Here is a 24550-nt window from a genome sequence, read left to right on the forward strand (position 1 = left end):
ACTTTATATATCGCTATTGGTTGATATCGGTATCGGTAATTAAGAGTTGGACAATATCGGTATATCCGCAAAAAAGCCATTATCTGACATTTCTAATATGTATACATCAACATGACGAGTTGAGTTTATACCAAAAAGTTCTATTTTGGTTTCATCTGACCACATGACATTCTCCCAATCCTCTGCTGTATCATCCATGTATCCATTTTGGTATAAACTCAACTCGTCGTGTTTGGAGGAAGAAGAATACTGAGTTGCATCCCAAGAACACCATACCTACTGTGAAGCATGTGGGTGGAAACATCATGCTTTGGGGCTGTTTTTCTGCTAAGGGACAGGACGATTGATCTGTGTTAAGGAAAGAATGAATGAGGCCATGTATCGTGATATTTTGAGCCAAAACCTCTGTCCATCAGTGAGAGCTTTGAATGGTTGACCAAATACTTTTTTTTCCACCATAATTTACAAATAAATTTTTTAAACTTCCTACAATGTGAATTCCTGGATTGTTTTTTCATATTCTGTCTCTCACAGTTGAAGTGTACCTATAATGAAAATTACAGACCTCTGTCATCCTTTTAAGTAGGAGAACTTGCACAATCGGTGGCTGACTAAATACTTTTTTGCCCCACTGTGTGTATATATACATATATATACATATATATATAGATGTATAGATATAAATATATCCATGCATCCATCCATTTTCTACCGCGTATTCCCTTTGGGGTCCCGGGGGGCGCTGGTACCTATCTCAGCTACAATCGGGCGGAAGGCGGCGTACACCCTGGACAAGTCGCCACCTAATCGCAGGGCAAACACAGATAGACAGACAACATTCACACTCACATTCACACGCTCGGGCCAATTTAGTGTTGCCAATCAACCTATCCCCAGGTGCATGTCTTTGGAAGTGGGAGGAAGCCAGAGTACCAGGAGGGATCTCACGCAGTCACGGGGAGGAAATGCAAACTCCACACAGAAAGACCCCGAGCCCGGGATTGAACCCAGGACTACTCAGGACCTTCGTATTGTGATGCAGACACACTAACCCCTCTTCCACCGTGCTGCCATATATACTGGTATATATACATATACATATATATATATATATACATATTTATGTACATATATATTAGGGGTGTAACGGTACGTGTATTTGTATTTCACCGGATATGTCTTCTTTTGTGGGGCTGTCCAGGTGGAGTTTCTTAAATGCCTCAAATGTCCAGCATTTTAAGTTAGGGTTGCTTGTATTTTCAATGTACATTTAGGGTTAAGAAGGGGTTGAAAACAAAACAAAAAATTGTGTGCGCAGCAACATTCAAGAGGGAGGGGCAAAGACAGAGAGAGTGAGAGAGTTATGATGAACGCGCATGCGGCGCCTGGCTCCGCTTTTTACCCATAGATTTATCAGATTTTTTATTTTTTATTATCTATAGCAGGGGTGTCAAAAGTGTGCCCCGGAGGCCATTTGCGCCCACTACTACCCACCACGCAGTCTGATAGTTTATATATCAATGATGAAATATTAACATTGCAAAACATGCCAATACGGCCTTTTTAGATTACTAAATTGTAATTTTAAATTTCCCGGGACTTTTTTCTTGAAAACGTCACGTAATGATGACGTGTACGCAAGACGTCGCAGGCTGTTATGAATATGAGCGCTGCGTACACACACAGCTAAAAGTTGTCTGCTTTAACGGCATAATTACACAGTATTTTGGACATCTGTGTTGCTGAATCTTTTGCAATTTGTTCAATTAATATTGGAGAAGTCAAAGTAGAAAGACAGAGTTGGGAAGCTTTAGCCTTTAGCCACACAAATTCACGGAGGTGAAACTTTAGTATGGATCACAGTGGACATGGATCCCGACTACATGTCAACCAGCATGTTTCGGTGAGAAAATTTTGGTTAAAAAGTCACCTCTTACCAGATATCAGCTGAGCTTGTGCTGTCCATACAGCTGCCGTCGACTTCCCTGAGACACTGCGCGTCAACAGCCGGCCGTGGACGTACACTTCCGACTATCAGGTACTATTAAACTCACTAAAACACTAGCAACACAATAGAAAGAGAAGGGATTTCCCAGAATTATCCTAGTAAATGTCTCTAAAAACATATGAATTTGTCTCAATGCAAAGCGATAGTAATCGCGTTTTTTTTTTCTTAACTTTTTGTATTTTTTTTTCTAGTTCGTCGCTATCAATATCTTCAAACACAAATCTTTCATCCTCGCTGAAAATAATGTGGAAATTGTCATTTTCTCGGTCTGAATAGCTGTTTTTGTATGAGGCTCCCATTAAAAACAATGTGAGTATGTGAGGAGCCATCAACATGTGACGTCATCGTCTGCGACTTCCGGTGGAGACAAGGCTTTTCTCCAGTTGCGAACTTTATCGTGGATGTTCTCTACTAAATCCTTTCAGCAAAAATATGGCAATATCGCGAAATGATCAAGTATGACACAAAGAATGGACCTGCTATCCCCGTTTGTATAAGAAAATCTCATTTCAGTAGGCCTTTAAGACCCACTTTTATTCTTTGGCTTTTAAACACTACGTGAGTTGTGTGGTACTCTGTCCTCTGTTGTCCTCTGTGAATTTTATACATTTTGATTTCTATTTTACTGTTTTAATTGCTTTTACCCTTTGAAATAGTTTTTAATCACATTTATTTTATATTGTTTTTATATTGGTTTTATATTTATTTATTTTTTGTTTTTATTCAGTTATTGGTGAAGCATAATATTGTTTTTAATATTGTTCTTAACATGGCTGTGCAGCACTTTGGAAACATTATTGTTGTTTAAATGTGCTATATAAATAAAGTGGATTGGATTTGATATATATATATATATATATATATATATATACATATGTGTGTGTGTATGTATATATATATGTGTATATATATATATATATATATATATATATATGTGTGTGTATATATATGTATGTATATATTTATATATATATGTGTGTATGTATATATATATACATATATATATATAAATATGTATGTATATAGGTATATATATATATATACACATATATATATATACAAATACACATATATATATATATATATATACACACACATATATACATATACATATATACATATATATATATATATATATATATATATATATATATATATATATATATATATATATATATATATATATATATACACAAACTAACACCCACACATAAACCTGGCCCTGAACTTATTGATCAATCCTCATTTTCACATTGTTCCAGGAAGTTATTTCCTGCATCACATTTATACCGTCAGAGTGGCACTCCTTGTACAGAGATCTACTGCATGTTAAAAAGTGGCTTTATATTGAGTTTTATGATGGTAAACACAACCAAGCAATTAGCATTACAGTATGAATATTGTCTCCCATTTCCAGATTCAACAGTTTCCTATGAAGAAATAACCAAATTTAAATGGCCACTGAGGTTCCACATTGTGTCTTAAAGATCAGGATCTCACGTGACACTTCAACAGCAGACCTATATTTAGAATTTGAGACCACAAAGACTTCATTCAATTGCAACTCGAGGGGTACCAACACAGGAAGCAATGAACAGAAACATACCATATGTATGACTAGTAAGGAGTAAGAACACAAACAAACATTATTATGGACAATTTGAACCAGACGGTTCAAAGTCTGGGAGAGAAAAATCCATGATATATCTTAAACTGGGGAGGAGGGATACTTATAAACCAGAGAGAGAGAGAGCTGTTCCCTTTTGTCACTAAAGAGAACACTGCTAACAACATTGAAAGTGACACGTAGAGTTTAAAGTACTTGAGAAACTTAACTGTCCACCCTGATTTAGTGCAATTAGGCGCAGGGTTTAGTGCATGTGCCTCACAATACAAGGGTCCTGAGTAGACCTGGGTTCAATCCTGCGCTCGGGATCTTTCTGTGTGGAGTTTGCATGTTCTCCCCGTGACTGCGTGGGTTCCTTTCGGCTTCCACTACCAAAGACATGCACCTGGGGATAGGTTGATTGGCAAAACTAAATTGGCCCTAGTGTGTGAATGTGAGTGTGAATGTTGTCTGTCTATCTGTGTTGGCCCTGCGATGAGGTGGCGACTTGTCCAGGGTGTCCCCTGCCTACTGCCCGAATGATAAGAGACAGGCTCAAGCACCCCCCGCGAACCCAAAGGGGACAAGCGGTAGAAAAGTGTTCACAAAGTACACAGAACAAGAAACAAGAATTATAATGAACAACTTGAACCGTTTTTTTTATTATTGAGACAAAGATTATTTATGTATTTAATATTTGTTTGCTTACCATGATATATTATTTATTTATTATACAGTATATTTGTTCACTGTTGTTACAGAGAACAAGGGATTTGAATAAAATTGCTACGGTACGAAAAAGAGTAGGATTAAATAAGATCTGCTTCTTCCTACTCCTTTTCTGGCGTGCTGTAATGAAACAACTGGAATTGTGTGATGCATTACGTTGTATCATATGCATGTTCGAAATAAACTAAAACTGAACTGAACTGAACTAGAGCAACAGCCCAATGTAATTGTGACATCATGTTCGCTTCAGCCTCTTTAGTCAAGGGACATCGAGGGACAGAAGTAGAGTCTCTAAGCACAAGTACATTCTATAACACCGAAAGAATATGCTTGATTTTTTGCTAGTCATTAAAAGTCAGTAAACACTTGAGAAAAATCTCAACAAAGTACCGTGTACAAAAAGCAGCAACAATTGAAAATATAGCAAAACAATAAAAAATATATTTTCATACTAATTGATGAAAACAGATTTGTTTTAAATGTATGTATACATTTTTTGAGCCTTTTTAAAGAAAATCATATCATCATTTCAAATTATGCAAATTACTGGATGACGTCCATCTGACCCCGCCCATGACCACGCCCCCACCACCAAAGGTATCTTGACTGTTGAGGGGAAATCCTGCACACATATGCACGTGCACACTGTTAACGCACTTTTTGTTTCTTTTTACGCATTGAATTCAGAAAGGACGAGCATTTCCGGAAGTCCTCGCGTCCCCAGTTCGCGAGGACTGGGGACGCGTACTGGTGTGGTTACTGGTGTGGGCTTTTTTTTTACCGACCGTGCCTTCTCTTGGTCAAAACTCCGGTTTACGTGTTTTTTATCGATTATCGCGTTCCACCAGTATTTTGTTTTGTTTATATTTGTCGAAACAAATTTCCATCCCCGTTTATTGCATTTTTATTGATTGACGTCAAAGTAATGAACTTTCCGGTACAATTTCTTAAATGTTGTTATGCCAAAAGTTTTATCAATCACAAATACTGCATTTGCGGTATTAGCACTCCTGCATGTTATTGTGAGCAATAAACCCAAGAAGCGAAGCTATAATGAAAAGTGGCTTCAGGAGCCACTTTTCAGTAAATGGCTCACTCATGAAGATGGAAAGATGTTTTGCACGCCATGTAAATGGCCTAATAAAAAGAACATCTTTACCACCGGGTGCACTGATTTTCAAAGGCCCAGCCTAGAGCTGGGGGATATATCTATATACAAGATATATCGCGGGTTTGTCTCTGTGCGATATAGAAAATTACTATATAGTGATATTTGAGTATACGTTCTCACTGAGTTGCTTATAGCTGTGAGCATTACATTACAGCATGGGTTGGGAACCTTTTCGGCTGAGAGAGCCATACAAGCCAAATATTTTAAAAAGTATTTCCGTGAGAGTCATAAAATATTTTTTTAAGACTGAACACAATTAAATGCGTGCATTTTTAAGTAAAACCAACATTTTTAGAGTATTATAAGTCTCTTATTCTTTTTAATAACACTGTTATTCTGAAGCGAACCAACAATAAATAAAATACTTCTTACCATTAATGTGACTTCTTAAACAGGTGCGGTAGAAACCAGATGGATGGATTAAAATGCATGAGAATGTTTTATATTTTGAACCTTATTTTTGACACTATGACTACCAGCGGAATTATTCATTACTTATCGTGTTAAGCAATGTCAGCTAAGATTTATCCGAGAGCCAGGTGCAGTCATCAAAATAGCCACATCAAAATACCCCTGCATTATAGGCTCTTATCGCTCTTTCCTGTCTCTCCTTTTCACAGTCAAGCGCACTTTCTTACATACATCACATACTGTCCAGGGTTTCCCACATATTCATTTATTTGTGGCGGCCCGCCACAAAAGAATTACGGCGCCACAAATAGATTTAAAAAAAAATAAATAAATAAATAAAAAACATTTATTTATTTTTATTTAATTTTTTTCGGCTTTTGACTCGCTCGACCGCTCATAAAAGCAATGGGACTCTGTCTGTGAATGGAGCTTGTAGTTACAACTCCGGTGCAGTAGGTGGCGGTAGCCTAGTATGCATTGTAACTCTGCCAATGTAATTATATTCCAACTCCGCGTTCTTCTTGGTCATCGCCGCCGCCGCTGTAGTTGATTTTTATTATGTAAATGTGATATTTTTATCAACATGTGATAACAGGGACCCTGCCATTCAAAACTAGAGTTCTACGTTACTAATGATAAATGTAACTATAGCTGAAAAAATAGTAAAATAGCAATAGGAGAGACTATTCATCCCTGAACACCACAGAGTTCATGTAGGCTTAAGGATGCACTTACATTATTATATACACTATCAGTGACAGAAACTCTTCATTTAACATAATGTCCTTTTTTGCTGCTTCAACACAGCTCAATCAACACTGTCCGTAACACACACACACACACACACACACACCGCACAATGAGCTAACATTACGCTAAAAGCTAATCAGCATTCACCTCAAGCCAGAACTGCGGTTTGTTTCTGGAACGTCAACGGGCTCATAGCGATGATACTAGTAGTTGACTGGGAGGTGTTTATTATCATTTGGAGAGAGTACACTGCCTTATGCTCACCTGCTAAACACCTATCTGCTCGACGCTGAAGCGCTAACTACATGCGCTCTAAATACGCACTGCTGATTGGTTGTTACCGCTATGGTTGTAACCAATCAGATGGTTGTGTGGGTGGGACAAGGCTGGGCACTGTGTAGGAGACAAAGGCATAAAGCAGAGCAGCTTGTTAAGACTGCAGCTTAGGCGGCTACTTCCTATCTTCGTGTGGAAACTCGTTCGGTACACCTCCGCACCGAACCGAAACCCCCGTACCGAAACGGTTCAATACAAATACACGTACCCTTACACCCCTAGAAAACACATAGAATCATCATACTGCTGTCATTATATGGATCAAGTGTGAATTCAAAGCCAAGGCAAAATATCAAGATATATTGTGTATCGCGATATGGCATTAAAATATCGAGATATTTAAAAAAGTCTATACCGCCCTGCCCTAGTTCAGCCTCACCAGGCACCAAAAAACATTATATTACACCTTTCCTGCTTGTTGCCTCTCAGACCGTGGTCAAAGAGCGCAGGAGAGAAGTTCCCTCCAGGGCCGATGAATGACGAGGCCGCTGATGAATGATGTTGAGTGTGTCAAAATGCACACAGCGCATACAAGCTATAACATCGTGGAGAGGAAGAATGGCAAAAAACGGACAATTCTACTGGTTCATAAAGAGGGTGCGTGAAGCACAATATTTGGGCATCAAAACTAATGAAAGACGTGACTCTTTAAACAGAGAGGTGCCGCGCTGCAAGTGCTGCTTTAAAACATGCCTTGCCAGACGTCCCGATTCGTATTACCACTTTCAGAGTTTCCCTTAAACTTCTAAGATACCTGTGGCGGTGGGGGCATGGTTATGGCCGGGGTCACATGGACGTCATCTAGTTTTTCATATACAGTATGTATATTAAGGCTGTCAAACGAATAAAATATATAATCGTGATATCGCATTTTGTCCATAGTTAACTTCAAATGAATCGCGATTAATCGCAGACATCATTTTTCATCAATAATAAGTGTAACCTAGACAGATCATTTTCAAGTTTTAATTTGCTTTGATAAATATATTTTAATCTTTATGATTTTTTTAAACAGCTCATCACAAAAAGGACAACAATTATTTAATAACAACAATTGTTTTTTAAATTCCTACTGTGTGTTGGTGTCTTGCCAGATTTTGTGTTTTGTAGAAATATAGAATTTGTATTCCTGCTTTAGTAGAGTTTGCATTCAGATTAGGAGTTACTTTCCCATGTTTAAAAAACAGTTTCATTTATAAATAACGCAAAATGTGGATTGTTATGATCATGCTTTGATTGTCGAAGATGTTTGGTAATATCCATCCATCTATTTTCTACCGCTTTTCCCTTTTGGAGTCTCAGGAGGGGCTGGAGCCTATACCAGCTATAATCTGTGACATTACTACCTGAATAAATACGTCTGATATTCTGTACATTACATGTTGTACAAGTTAATGGTCTTCATATTTCTGCATAAAAATGTTTGAACCTTCCCTTTTCATTAATAGAATGTAATATTCAGCCTGCTAATCATTCCGTAATTGAGGACTCGACCAGAACATGCTGTAAGAGAATTTAAACATATTCCTCAACTGATATACTCACATTTCTTTAGGTGCAAATATCACAGAATAACATTACAAAACATTTGACAAATAGGGATGGGTACCTTTAACATTTAAATCGATACGGTACTTAATGGTACCAATTGTTGGTACTTTTGTGTGTGTTCATGTGGTAAAAAATATTTGTGTAATTAAATTTTAAAATGTTTAAATGTAACTTATGTATTTATCTTTATCGATCGATCATCAAATATATCAAAACAACATCCAATTATTTGTATAGTAACATGTTTGCAATTGTTTTGCACACTTCAATATAAAAAAACTAAACAACAAAACTGCGGTGTTATTTTCTTAGTATTGCACAAAATAAAGGCTTGCTCCATTTATTCCTTTCTTTTTCCATCTGGAAAATATGTGGATGGAGACAAGTAAGGCCATGAAGTTAAAAACGAATAATGGTGGAGTAAAAATTAAGACCAATTGTTTTTTTCAATAGTATTAAACTACAAATGAAAGTAAAGCAAAACTTTACATTATCATAACAAAGTATAGTACAAGGAACTGAGCTGATTATAACTATTGCAAGCTAAAACGCAAAGCTAATGTATTCTTTCTTATATTTTACCTGGAGCAGACGTAGAGGATGATGATGTCAGTGTTATTGTCACCCATTGTTTATGTGTTTTCTTTCCCCGTGTTGTTGGCTGCAGCCGAGTCGCTAAAGGTGCCAAATGCAGGAGTTGCAACAGTACATCTAACTTGGCTGCACTCTTCAGCCATGAGAAAAATCTAACCCGGTGCTTCCTCAGATAGGAAGTATTACCGCCACTTGCCTTGATTTTTACATCACAAATACTGCAGCGAGCGTAATCTGCATCGGCATCACATTTGGAAAAGATGAGCAGCACTTTAGAGCGTTTTCTATTTGGCATGGTTGGGTTTTTGTGATGAAACATTGATGGGTTGCAAGATTACCAAGAGCATGTCCACTTTGAAATCACCTGTTTTCCTCTCAAAACATGGCACCGCCGCATCCTACGTGAATCACTGCCCGGTAGTTTCAGATGGTTTCGGTCGGTGCCAAAAAAGTACCACATTCAGTGCCCATCCCTTTTGACAAAGCATGATCGAAGTGTAAGACATTGTTTATTTTGCAAATGTAGTTAAACCAGATGTATTGCGTAGCGCATTTATTTTGAAGCCGGAAAAGTGATTGCTTTGAGAAAGTCTCTTGACATGTTTTGATGTCGGATCAACTGTTTGCAAGAAAAAAAAATTGTCTCGTTTCGACTTCCTGCCGACCGTCTTTCATTTCTGTTGAGCTTTTATGTCATCTTACATACTAAATCAGTGACAGTAACACTCTAAATGTTATGTTATCACTGCACCTAAACTGTAATCTGAACACTGAAGTAAAGCACCACCCGCCGAACGACGTGTGCAGCAGGCATTTGCTGCAGAGATGTTGACTCTTCTCGCAAAAAAAAGTGTTTTTTTGTCGGGAGAACAACTTGCCTTGGCTTTAAATCTGATATTTCCATAAGGTTGACTTTCCTTTTTCTAATTCTGCTCGCTTGTTGCTCATTAACAAGTGTACTGCAGCCATCAAGGGACAGAAATGGAGTCTCTAAACATGAGTATATTTTATAATAAACCCAGAAAAAGATGCTAGATTTGTTGGTAGTCGTTCATAATAAAAAATAAATTGAAAGTCTATAGACACTAGAAAAATTCTCAAAATATATTGAAAAATAAGCAACCACAATTGAAAATATGGTAAAAAGATATTAAAAAATATATGTTAATACTAATTAATAATGACTGATAAGTTTTAAAATGTATGTAAAAATTTTTTGAGCCTTTTTAAAGAAAACCATATAATCATAGCATATTATGCAAATTATGTGATGACGTCAAGGTGACCATTCTCCAAACCAGGCTCCCACCGCCACAGGTATTTTGGCAATCTAGGGGAAACCCTGAAATCGATGTATCGATTAATCTTTGCGGAATAATTTGATTTGCATTATTTCTCGGGATGTATGGTAACATCAGTGACAGATAATGGCAAATATAACATCACTTTCATTAAAAAAATTAAATTAAAATAAAAACGATAAAATGAGCAGATTATAATATAGGTTTATAATCTTTGTGTTTGTCACTAGTCTCGCTGTTGTGGCTTCTGCTGCTGCATGACCCCTCAACTTCTCACCTTCCCTACAGTGTGGTCGGATATTTGTAATGTCATGATACTGCACGGGCTGTTTCTTGGGTACAAAAAAAAAGCATCATGGTGCAACAGTTACTGGTGTGGGCTTTTTTTTCGTTGGCTTTCTTTACTGTGTCAGAAGAATACATTTCAATTGCAGTTTGCAAAACTTGTTCTGCAAAAATGTTACTGGGAGGGAAAAAGACAAAACTTTAACAACAAATTTGATGAGTTACTTTAAAACTCACAATCAAGAAGATTTATAGAAGCTGTACAAAGCTGCTTGTGCTGCTAAGTCAAGCAAGACCTGGCGTTAATATTGGCAGCTGCAGCAGAGGTTAAGTCAGAAGACTGATGGTAAAGTGTTTGATTAAGAGGCAACCTTTGACAGAAAATATCTTAAGGGGAAAGCACTTGTCATATAAATGACATTTTTTTATATGTTTTAATTTGTGGTTCAGCTGGTTGTACAGGTGAATTGGAAGTTACTTCTTATGATTTTTTTTGTGTGGAAAAAATGCACTTTATTATTTGAACCCTGATTTTTTTCATGTTCTACAATTGAATATCGCCTTTGTAAGAGACAAGCAATTATTGCATTATTTCACGACTGTCAGAAAAAAATATACTGTAATTCCTGACTATAATCCGCAGCTTATTTCCTACACTTTTAAACCCTGTAGCTTAAAAAAACGGTGCAGCTAATTCATCGATTTTTCTTTGCGAACAGCCATAATACAAACTGTTAAAAAAAACAAGCAAATACACTGGAAAGGTGTTTTATTGTTTGTGCTATTGTGACGTTTTTTGGACGAATTTGCACTTTGAGTGCTTTCAACAGAAAGTAGAAGTGCCGTCGGGTCTTCTCATCATCCGTAGCGGTTCTACTCATCCATTCATTTTCTACCGCTTATTCCCTTCGGGGTCGCGGGGAGCTCTGGTGCCTATCTCAGCTACAATCAGGTGGAAGGCGGAGTACACCCTGGACAAGTCGCCCCCTCATCGCAGGGTTCTACTCATATGGATATTTATTTTATTATTCCAAGCAGAGTTTGTAAGTTTTACAGTATAACTAAAACAATTCTTACTTACTAAATTGTCCCATTTGTGATGTCTGTAGGAGCGTTTTCGTGCATATTTGTATTTGCTATTTTAATATAATGACAATATTGTCATTAGCTTTAGCTAATATGCTAACAAATTTACGAGCGTCTGTGTTAATATTAATATTAACCTAAACAATTTTTTGGGGGATTTTTCAGTTCCACAAATTTGTCAGTAAACTCACCAAGACGTCACCGTGGACTTATTTAGTTTTTTGTTTTTTTTTCATAAAGAAATACAATCATGTGTGCTTACGGACTGTTTCCCTGCAGACTGTATTGATCTATATTGATATATAATGTATATATTGTGTTTTTTATGTTGATTTAATAATACACTTTTTATTTTATTTTTTTAATTTCTTGTGCGGCCCGGTACCAATCGGTTGGCGGTTGGGCACCACTGGTCTACATAACATTTAATAATGGTTGTTTGGTCAAAATTCTGCATAGATTATGTTTTACAGACCATCTTCTAACCGTTTTCTGACCATCTCTTCAGGATGTGCCATTTTGTGGGCGGTCTTATTTACATGCCTGCACTTCAACTGTGCCTTCTACCCGTCAGCCATGTTGTAGTTTTTAGCGCTTCCATATTGTGTCTACTGAGAGATATAAGTTAGAAGTATACGCTACCAAGTATTAGAAATGGCAAAAGCGGAAGGATGCATGTGCATGTGTGAGCAAGTCTGCCCCACAACAAGAAGATGGAGAAAAAGAAGGAGCTTATTGACTACAGCCGGGGACAACTTAACCCAAGGGGGGTTAGGAATTATGGACCACCCTACCCAAACCATGCCCTAAAAAAATCATACTTTCACTCAACATTCATCCATCCATTTTCTACCACATGGGTAAAATTAGCTGTGGCAGGTGGTGCAAGCAGAGCCGTGCGATTGGTGATACGAGAGAGAGACGATGCCAATCTGGTAACAAATGGAGGAAGAATAATTAATTCCTAAGAAAAACAGCACGGTGTTCATCATCTGGCGCTGGTTTGTTGTGTTAAAGAGGGAATATGTTGAACACACAATGTTAATATGTATAACATGCGGCAAAAGCGTTGCTACAAAAAGTAGCAGCACTACTATAATAATAATAATAATGGATTAGATTTATATCACGCTTTTCTATTGTTAGATACTCAAAGCGCTCACAGAGAAGTGGGAACCCATCATTCATTCACACCTGGTGGTGGTAAGCTACATCTGTAGCCACAGCTGCCCTGGGGTAGACTGACGGAAGCGTGGCTGCCAGTTTGCGCCTACGGCCCTTCCGACCCCTCCGACCCCCACCAATCATTCATTGGTGGGGAAAAGGGTGAAGTGTCCTGCCCAAGGACACAACGGCAGCGATTTTTTGGATGTCAATAGGTGGGAAGCGAACCTGCAACCCTCAGGTTTCTGGCACGGCCGCTCTACCCACTACGCCATGCCGCCCCAATTACTAATTTGTAGCATCATTTGAAAAGTCACCCACTAGAGAATGATGTGCTTAAAACTCTGCATGTCAACATCTCCGACCGGTGACACAGCCAACAAAATGCTGGGTGTGTCAGCACTGACCCAATTGAACCTAGCGTCTTCCATTTCCACATCAACATTGTATGAAACAAATAGTCAAAAACAGGAGATTTCCTATTATGCAGCTAATTTTTATTTGACAGTTATTGAAATATCGTGTGTGACATCATGCACAAAAGTGCACTTTATTTGTTTCTAACTATTGTGGTGGCGTTCTGTACAAAAATGCACTTTAAGTTAGTGTTTTAATATGTCATCTTTGTGACATCATGCACAAAAGTGCACTAATAGCTTGTTTTAAAATGTCTCATACAATCTTACACTTTCTGTTTTGAAATGACATGAATGTTTGTGCCACTGGGGCAGCACGGTGTGACGGGGGTTAGTGCATGCGCCTCACAATACGAAGGTCCTGAGTAGTCCTGGGTTCAATCCTGGGCTCGGGATCTTTCTGTGTGGAGTTTGCATGTTCTACCCGTGACTGCGTGGGTTCCCTCTGGGTACTCCGGCTTCCTCCCACCTCCATAGACATGCACCTGGGGATAGGTTGATTGACAACACTAAATTGGCCCTAGTGTGTGGATGTGAGTGTGAATATTGTCTATCTGTGTTGGTCCTGTGATGAAGTGGCGACTTGTCCAGGGTGTACCCCGCCTTCCACCTGAATGCAGCTGAGATAGGCTCCAGCAACCCCCGCGACCCCAAAAGGGACAAGCGGTAGAAAATGAATGGATGTGTTTGTGCCACTGCTTAATAACTGTTTAATAAATACAGTTTGGGTAAATTGGCTTGGTTGTGATTTCCCTCGCTGCATGAAAGTTTAAAATGAGCATATAATAATGCAGTATGAACATCCATTCATCCATCCATTTCCTACCGCTTGTCCATTTTGGGGTCGCGGGAGCCTATCTCAGCTGCATTCGGGCGGAAGGCGGGATACACCCTGGATAAGTCGCCACCTCACTGCAGGGCCAACACAGATGGATAACATTCACACTCACATTCACACACTAGGGCCAATTTAGTGTTGCCAATCAACCTATCCCCAGGTGCATGTGTTTGGAGGTGGGAGGAAGCCGGAGTACCCGGAGGGAACCCACGCATTCACAGGAAGAACACGCAAATCCAACCAGAAAGATCACGAGCCCGGGATTGAACCCAGGACTACTAAGGACCTTCGTACTGTGAGGCAGATGCACTAACAGTTCCTCCACCGTGAACAAGAATGTTTTCATGTAGACACATAGTATCATCATACTGCGGTGATTATATGCATCAAGTGTTCATTCAAGGCTAAGGCAAAATATCAATATACAGTGGGGCAAAAAAGTAACAGCGAATAATATATGAACTTGCCTTTACATTTGATTAGTATACATATTTTTTACATAAAGTGGGGCAAAAAAGTATTTAGTCAGCCACCAATTGTGCAAGTTCTCCAACTTAAAATGATGACAGAGGTCTGTAATTTTCATCATAGGTACACTTCAACTGTGAGAGACAGAATGTGAAAAAAAAATCCAGGAATTCACATTGTATGAATTTTAAAGAATGTATTCGTAAATTATGGTGGAAAATAAGTATTTGGTCAACCATTCTAATCTCTCATTGATGGAAGGAGGTTTTGGCTCAAAATATCACGATACATGGCCCCATTCATTCTTTCCTTAACACGGATCAATCGTCCTGTCGCCTTAGCAGAAAAACAGCCCCAAAGCATGATGTTTCCACCCCCATGCTTCACAGTAGGTATGGTGTTCTTGGCATGCAACTCAGTATTCTTCTTCCTCCAAACACGACGAGTTGAGTTTATACCAAAATGGATACACGGATGATACAGTAGGGGATTGGGAGAATGTCATGTGGTCAGATGAAACCAAAATAGAACTTTTTGGTATAAACTCAACTTGTTGTGTTTGGAGGAAGACGAATACTGAGTTGCATCCCAAGAACACCACACCTACTGTGAAGCATGGGGGTGGAAACGTCATGCTTTGGGGCTGTTTTTCTGCTAAGGGGACAGGACGATTGATCCGTGTTAAAGAAAGAATGAATGGGGTCATGTATCGTGAGATTTTGAGCCAAAACCTCCTTCCATCAGTGAGAGCTTTGAATGGTTGACCAAATACTTATTTTCCACCATAATTTACATATGGTGACATGGCCTAAAAATATTGAGATATTAATAAAAGGCTATATCGCCCAGCCCTATTTCAAAGCACCAATAATAACTCAGCAAATTTTTAAAAGATTTTTTTATAACATGTAAACATTTCTAATGCAGTCTTAAGGGTAAAAAAAAGTTGGGATACCCAAATCCTTACTATAAATATGAAAGTATTTTGAGCTATGCTGACTGTATCTGTTTATATTTACCTTAACACTTCAGAAGTATTCTTCTTTCGAGGATCTAAATGTCAAGACACCCTGCAAGAAGGAATCAATAGAGCACTTTCTATCTATCTATCGACACCTTGTTTGTCTTGTACTTCACAGTACTTGGTAGTGACAACAGCCCGTGCAAGTTAGGTGTGCTATGATAACAAGTAGGGCTGTGAATCTTTGGGTGTCCCACGATTCGATTCAATATCGATTCTTGGGGTCACGATTCGATAATATATAAATTTTTTCGTTTCGATTCTCGATTCAAAAACGATATTTTTCCGATTCAAAACGATTCTGTATTCATTCAATACATAGGATTTCAGCAGGATCTACCCCAGTCTGCTGACATGCAAGCAGAATAGTAGATTTTTTTTTAAAAAAGCTTTTATAATTGTAAAGGACAATGTTTTATCAACTGATTGCAATAAGGTAAATTTGTTTAAACTATTAAACGAACCAAAAATATGACTCATTTTATCTTTGTGAAAATATTGGACACAGTGTGTTGTCAAGCTGATGAGATGCGATGCAAGTGTAAGCCACTGTGACACTTTTTTTTTTTTTTTTTTTAATAAATATCTAATGGGGACGGCGTGGCGCAATGGTAGAGTGGCCGTGTGCAACCCGAGTGTCCCTGGTTCAATCCCCACCTAGTACCAACCTCGTCACGTCCGTTGTGTCCTGAGCAAGACACTTCACCCTTGCTCCTGATGAGTGTTAGTTAGCCCCTTGCATCGCAGCTCCCTACATCAGTGTGTGAAAGTGTGTGTGAACAGGTAAATGTGGAAGTAGTGTCAAAGCGTTTTGAGTACCTTGAAGGTAGAAAAGCGCTATACAAGTACAACCCATGTATCATTTAATGATAATGTCAATTAGGGATTTGTAATCACTGCTATGCTGAAATTATAACTAATATTGATACGGCTGTTGATAATATTCATTTTTGTTTCACTACTTTTGGTTTGTTCTGTATCGTGTTTGTGTCTCCTCTCAATTGCTCTGTTTATTGCAGTTCTGAGTGTTGCTGGGTCAGGTTTGGTTTTGGAATTGGATTGCAAAGTTATGGTATTGCTGTGTAGTGGTTTGTTGGATTGATAAAAAGAAAATAATAATCGATTTTTTTTAAATGAGAATCGATTCTGAATTGCACAACGTAAACGATTCGATTCGAATCGATTTTTTCCCACACCCCTAATAACAAGGATACCAAGGAGTTGGTATGACAAAGTTCTTCCAATCGCTTGAATAAACCTGAGTTCGGGCCGATCCCAGGAGTTCAACCCACGGATCACACTTCATAATTAATACAGAGCAGACACAATAAAGTGGGTCATAGCGACACCAGAAGAGGAACTACTGCGTGTTTATGTCCACTGTCACAACCTCGCGTGTTTATGCGCGAGACTGTTGCTGTTTAGGCTACCGCGCGCGACTTGAAACGCGGGAGTCGTGACAAGCTTGACCGTTCTCGGAATAACACGTCGAGGGGGGGAAAACGTCGACGAGGACCGTGAAGAGAAGGCGCCAACGGAGGAACTCACATCCTCGAACAGGGATCCAACGTTGGCGGTCACCAGCAGTATTCCCGTGCCTGGCGCGGTTGTCAGCTTCTCAGCCATTCTCTCTCTCGCAGGTGAGTGGAAGACTTGGACGGCGAAGTTCCCAGGTGAGAATTGGGGACCGGGAATAAAACCAGCGAGTGTCTCGCACAACTGCCTTAAAAGACGGGGAATTTGTGAGCGAAGCCGGGGCTGCAGCTCGGCTGGAACATATTTTTTTCAGCAGGAGCCGAGTGTGCGCTGCAGTGCAGTCAGTACAAGGTCCGCTGGTGACGGTGGTTAGCGTGCTGCTTCCTGCGCTACTTTCCCGCCTCCATCGCAAAAACTTTCCGATTTAATCCACGGCCAGCGCCAATGGGTTGTGGTTCATGTCAGCCACGGCGCCTAGTCTTGCTTGGAACAGTGTAAAAGTGTCCCTCGTGAAGCAGGACTCCAACCACGACCATTGCCTTCAGTGTTCCGAGGCGATAGGCTGGAGTCCCGCACTGCTGTGACGTCACTGTGCCAATGAGAAACCCGGGGCTCTCTTAAAGGAGCAGCGCAGAGTAAACGCAGCTATTCCCTGTCTAATGCAAATAGGTCTTTTGCTATGGAAGTGGAATTGTCTTACAATCAGTGGTTCTCAACCTTTTTTCAGTGATGTACCCCCTGTGAACATGTTTTTATTCAAGTACCCCCTAATCAGAGCAAAGCATTTTTGGTTGAAAAAAAAGAGATAAAGAAGTAAAATACAGCACTATGTCATCAGTTTCTGATGTATTAAATTGTATAACAGTGCACAACATTTCTCATTTGTAGTGGTCTTTCTTGAACTATTTTAAAAAAAGATATAAAAATAATAAACAAGTGATTCAATTATAAATAAAGATTTCTACACACAGAAGTAATCATCAACTTCAAGTGCCCTCTTTGGGGATTGTAATAGAGATCCATCTGGATTCATCAACTTCATTCTAAACATTTCTTCACAAAAAATGAAATCTTTAACATCAATATTTATGTAACATGTCCACAAAAAATCTAGCTGTCAACACTGAATATTGCATTGTTGCATTTCTTTTCACAGTGTATGAACTTACATTCATATTTTGTTGAAGTATTATTCAATAAATATATTTATAAAGGATCTTTGAATTGATACTAATTTTAGAATGTTTTTAAATAATCTCACGTACCCCTTGGCATACCTTCAAGTACCCCCAGGGGTACGCATACCCCCAACTTCCATCCGTCCATTTTCCTACCGCTTATTCCCTTTGGGGTCGCGGGGGGCGTTGGTGCCTATCTCAGCTACAACCGGGCGGAAGGCGGTGTAAACCCTGGACAAGTCGCCACCTCATCGCAGGGCCAACACAGATAGACAGACAACATTCACACTCACATTCACACACTAAGGCCAATTTAGTGTTGCCAATCAACCTATTCCCAGGTGCATGTTTTTGGAGGTGGGAGGAAGCCGGAGTACCCAGGGAGAACCCACGCAGTCACAGGGAGAACATGCAAACTCCACACAGGAAAATCACGAGCTTGGGATTGAACCCAGGACTACTCAGGGCTACATTTGTTAACTGTGTAACAAAAAAAGATCAATTAGAATAATACATAATGTCTGATATAGAGAACATACAAACCCTTTAATTATTGAGTCAAAAATTTTAAAGCTCGATGATTTGGTAAAATTGCATACAGCTAAAATGATGTACAAAGCAAACTATAACCTGCTACCAAAGAATGTACAACAATACTTCTCAACTAAAGAGGAGAAATATAACCTTAGAGGAAAATCTAATTTAAAACATTGTATGCATGTAAAACACTTAAAACCTTTCGCATATCAGTATGTGGAATTAAATTATGGAATGGATTAAGTAAAGAAGGTAAACATTGTACTGATATGATCCAGTTTAAGAGGTTGTTCAAATTAATTGTGCTTACACAGTACAAAGAAGAAGAACTATGAGAAACACTTTAAACCTTTTGAAAATAAGATATATTTCATCTCAGTATGTTGGTAATGACTGGATTAGTTAATTACATGTTACAGAACTGTTGTATTGCTCATTCACGGATGTCATTTTGCTATTTTGCTGTAAAGAGGGTCAGTAGATGTATGTATGTATTTGTGGGCGCTCTGACGTGGGAAAGGGGTAGGATTAAATAAGCTTTGCTTCTTCCTACTCCTTTTTGGGCATGATAAGATGTGAGGTAATGTATTTTCTGATGTATTTTGTTGTAAATATTCATGTTCGAAATAAACTAAGAAAAGAAAAAAAAATGTGACCGACACACTCCCCTGAACAACCAGCAGAGGGCACTGCAGCCAGAGCATGCAGACATGGTCGGACACTGGCGGGCCATTCAGAGGCACACTAGGGAGGGTCATATTACGTCATGAATTTTGGTATTATTTTAGACTGATAAGAGATCAGTTTCTACATCGGGACAAGGTCATTAAACGGCATTGATACAATAAAATAAGCAATTAGCACGGTCTTTCAGATTAACTGGATATATTAGCATTAGCTAATACAACGCCAACATTAGCTAGCTCAGGCCCGTTGTGCGTTCTGTCTGTAAAGACTTGGATTGTTTTTGTGCAGAGAACTCCAGGCATTTTGCATATAATGCATATAATGCTCTGTGACCCAGACCGCTCTGGCTGCAGTGCCCTCTGCTGGTTGTTCAGGGGAGTGTTTAGGTCACATTTATTTGTGCATCTGGTTTGTGGGAGGAATGTCTCATTGACACAAAAGCAAAAAAGTGATTCACATTTGCAAATTCAATACAAATACAAAATCAAGCATATATATATTCAAATCTCAAAAATATATTCACGAATACACTTTTATTTATACCAATTCTTGATTTATTTGTATGTCACATTTTTATATTTATTAATTGTATTTGTATGTATTTTCAAATCTCAAAAATATATTTACAAATGTTCGTTTATTATACAAATTATTTATTTATTTGTATATCAAATTTGTATTTGCATATACAAATTATTTATTTATTTGTAATCAAATTTGTATTTGGATATTTATTAATATATGCATATGTATTAATATCATATTCATATAAATAAGTTGATGTGAGACAAATGTACTTCCATATTTTGCTGGTTACTGAATTTATTCTACGCATTATTAAAGAGAGGACTACAAATTAACTAAGATCATTGCCGCTTTATATAGTCTATATGTGAGGATGTGAATATCCAGATATATACATATGACACGGTTATTTATATTTGGGGAAAGGACACTGAAACGTTTGCCAAAAAACTTACAGCAGCCATAAAGAAGGTTTTGATTGAAACTTTTATTAGTAGATTGCAAAGGAAGAGAATACATTATATGAAACAGTACAGTTTACACAGTACAGTACATATTCCGTACAATTGACCACTAAATGGTAACACCCGAATAAGTTTTTCAACTTGTTTAAGTCGGGGTCCACGTTAATCAATTCATGGTACAAATATACGCTATCAGCACAATACGAAGTTACATCATACAAGTTATACAAGTATATACATTTGATTATTTACAATCGGGGAGGTGGAATGTGGTGGGGGGAGGGGTTAGGTTAGTATTGTAGCAGCCTGGAGGTGTTGTTTTAGTGCGGTTTTGAAGGAGGATAGAGATGTACTTTCTTTTACACCTGTTGGGAGAGCATTCCATATTGATGTGTCATAGAAGGAGAATGAGTTACAGTAAGACCTTTGTTAGGTCGGAATCTGAGTTTGACGTGGTTTGTGGAGCTCCCCCTGGTGTTGTGGTTATGGCGGAAGTAGTTTGACATGTACTTCGGTATCAGGGAGGTGTAGCGAATTTTATAGACAAGGTTCAGTGCAAGTTGTCTTACTCTGTTCTTCACCCTGAGCCAGCTCACTTTGGAGAAGGGGTAGGGGTGAGGTGGTATCTGGGTGGAGGTCTAGAAGTAACCTGACGAGCTTGTTCTGGGATGTTTGGAGTCTTGATTTGAGGGTTTTAGAGGTGCTGGGGTACCAGGAGGTGTATACGTAGTCGAAAAAGGGTTGAATGAGAGTTCCCGCCAGAGACTTTGTGGTGCTTTTTTGATCAGAGGGGAGCTTCAGTAGAGAAATCTTGTTCGTTGGTTGACATTTTTGATTACCTTAGTTGCCATTTTATCACAGGAAAGTTTAGCCTGTAGTATGCAACCTAGGTAAGTGACCTCATCTAACATGGTGATTACAATGTCACCCACTTCAATAGTGAAATCACTGACTTTCTTAAGGTGGCAAAATGGCTTCATGACTCTAGTCTTACATTAAACTAAGAAAACGGTAACAATGTATTTTTTAAATAAATATAAAATGTCATCCTTTCCAAATATAACTGTTAAAAAGGAAATACCACAAAATATTTGTGAATATCGTTACCTGTGTATCATTCTAGACCTAACACTTGGCTTTAAAAAACATATCAAATAAATGTGCCAAAGTCTTAAATACAACATAAAAATGTTCAAATATATCAGGATTTCATTAGCACTGGAGGCAGCGCAAACTTATTTTATGCAATTATTATGTCTTGTTTTTGTTATTGTATAACATTTTGGTCACAGGCAAACAAAATGACTCTGAGGCCATTGGAAACTTTGCACAAACAATAGCTCAAAATCCTTGACCAAAAACCACAACGCCACTATCACTGTTTAGTTCTCCAAAAATATAAACCGTTAAATTTTGCTAACATTCAAAGAGTTGCATCAATACGAATGGTCCATCGAATCCTAAATAACACTGCACCAGCGCCACTTAAGCACTTTGTCCAGTTTAAAACTTCTGTGACAACTAGAAACACATGAGCCTCCACCAGGGGGCAGTGTAGCTTACCCAGATGTAAAATATTTTGCACAATCAGCCTTTTCATATAAAGCGATAAAGGAATGGAACGACTTCACAACAAACTTGAAAAGTCTAACAGATTACTCTTCATCAGAGGTGGGTAGTAATGCGCTACATTTACTCTGTTACATCTACTTGAGTAACTTTTGGGATAAATTGTACTTCTAAGAGTATCTTTAATGCAACATACTTTTACTTTTACTTGAGTATATTTATAGAGAAGAAACGCTACTTTTACTCCACTCCATTTATCTACATTCAGCTCGCTACTCGCTACAGCTTTTTGCTTGTTAGCGGTAGTGTTTTAATGTAGAGTTCTAAATCTTTTTTAAAGGCACAAAAAACAGTTCGGGTATTGAGAAACTTACATTTATGAATATAAAACTTAGCCAATAATATAATGAGGTTGCAAAGGTAAAATTCATTTTCACATTTTTTTTCAATACAGTGTAAAACCAAATATATACTATTTAATATTTATTATTGTTTTAGTTGCTTAAGAGATATTCCTGGTTCTGAATTTGTTCATTGCTATTTTTACGGTTTTGTGCATTACTTGTTGCCGTCATCATTAAACGAACAGGTTACTCATCAGTTACTGAGTACTTGAGTAGTTTTTTTTTACAACATACTTTTTACTTTTACTCAAGTAAATATTTGGGTGACTACTCCTTACTTTTACCTGAGTGATACATCTCTCAAGTAACAGTACTCTTACTTGAGAACAATTTCTGGATACTCTACCCACCTCTGCTCTTCATTCACAATTGAAGTTATAAAGTAGCTTTGGAGCAATCAAAGCTGCTCACACGGTCACAGGTGGGCACTATTATTGACACATCAACTTAATGTGTATTATATTTATCCATGAGAGCTTTTTGTTGTAAACTGTGAGGTGTGTCGTGTAAAATCATGTTTGTGTTTTACAAATGATGAAAGATGTGAACAAGAGCATGTATTGTCTATGTGTTATGAGGTAAAAGTATGTGTCAATGAAAGGGTATTTTATGACTTTTCTTAATTTGTTTACATGCTATAGTATGATTTTATTGTTATAATTTTATTGCATGATTTTTGTATCCCTTTAATTTAGGTAGCCAGGGATTACAGATGGAAATGAGTTATTTAGCTATAATCTGGTACAGAACATATCTGTTTTTGAGCTTAATGTTTTTGTGCATTGTCCCTTCAAATAAAGACTAAACTAAACTATTGTAATCATATTTTTAAGACAAAATCTAATCTAATGGTCAATAGTCTGAAAGGCCAAAGTGCCATCATAACACACTTTAGGCATGGCTTGATAATGTGGTGATACTGAGTCAACAACAGATGGCCAGGGGCGCTCCAGCTCAGGAGGATGCTTTTTGCCACTACTAGTTCGTCAGCTCAATGGAACCGGCATGAGCGTCATCCCGTACTAGAGCTGGGCGATTAATCAAAAACTTTTCAAAAATGACATTCAAACCTTCAACCAAACTCCAAGGTTTCTCATTGGGTTTAATTTTTCCTTGTTCTGATGTGGGATCTGAGTTGAGGATGTCGTTGTGGCTTGTGCAGCCCTTTGAGACACTTGTGATTAAGGGCTATATAGAAAAATTTTGATTGAGTAAAACAATTCCTTGTGGTCTAGATCAGTGTTTCTCAAACATTTTGCACCAAGTACCATCTCAGAAAACACTTGGCTATCCAAGTACCACCATAATGACCAACATTAAAATGCAGTAGTGTAGTATGCCTAAGTATTCATTAAAAGTGTATCATCTAGACAGGGAACACAAGTCTTGTGCAAAAAGTTGTAAAAATCCAATCAGTCTGCATCCCAGTGAGAGTTGACATTGTACAGTGAGTGATTGTTTTATTATGTTCGTAGTTTGTATTTCTTGTTTAGCCCTCAGTACTACACCTACATGATTGTTTAGCGTTTTACAGAAGCTGGCTCTGCTTAGCACCCAGAGTGCAAACTCCACACAGAAAGACCCCGAGGCCAGGGATCCAGCCCAGAACATTATTCTTGTGAGGCACACACTCTAACCCTTGTATCACCATGCTGCCCCACAGAGGACAGTTGACAATACGTTGACAAATGTCATCAACAACTATTTCCAACTACATTAGTGCAGCAAGACATGATAGGAAGCCTAAAATAGTCTAGGGATGCTACAGCATATTAAGAGGGCACATTTTGTGTCACAAGTCCATAGATTTACACAAAGGTATTTGGTTTCTGACAAAAAGGAGTTACATTTATAACATCTATGCTTACAATCAGATGATTTATTGTTGCAGCTGTTGCATATATACAAGACAGTGATACAGTGATACAGCTCTGTTACTATTTCCATGGCCAGCTTATCAGCCAAACATTCTGTT

General features: G+C 38.2%; 1 protein-coding gene across 3 annotated transcripts in view; it reads right to left on the minus strand.

Annotated features, from left to right (window-relative positions):
* Positions 1 to 17795, minus strand: part of LOC133559275 (inositol polyphosphate-5-phosphatase A-like) — a 453585-nt gene extending 435790 nt beyond the window's left edge. For all 3 annotated transcript variants that reach the window (XM_061910884.1, XM_061910882.1, XM_061910883.1), the window contains exon 1: positions 17284 to 17795. In XM_061910884.1, the coding sequence (XP_061766868.1) occupies positions 17284 to 17361 (78 nt within the window). In that variant the 5' untranslated portion in view covers positions 17362 to 17795. The remainder of the gene's footprint in view (positions 1 to 17283) is intronic.
* Positions 17796 to 24550: the final 6755 nt, after the last annotated feature.

The sequence above is a fragment of the Nerophis ophidion genome, linkage group LG09, assembly GCF_033978795.1.
Source record: "Nerophis ophidion isolate RoL-2023_Sa linkage group LG09, RoL_Noph_v1.0, whole genome shotgun sequence".
NCBI lineage: Eukaryota > Metazoa > Chordata > Actinopteri > Syngnathiformes > Syngnathidae > Nerophis > Nerophis ophidion.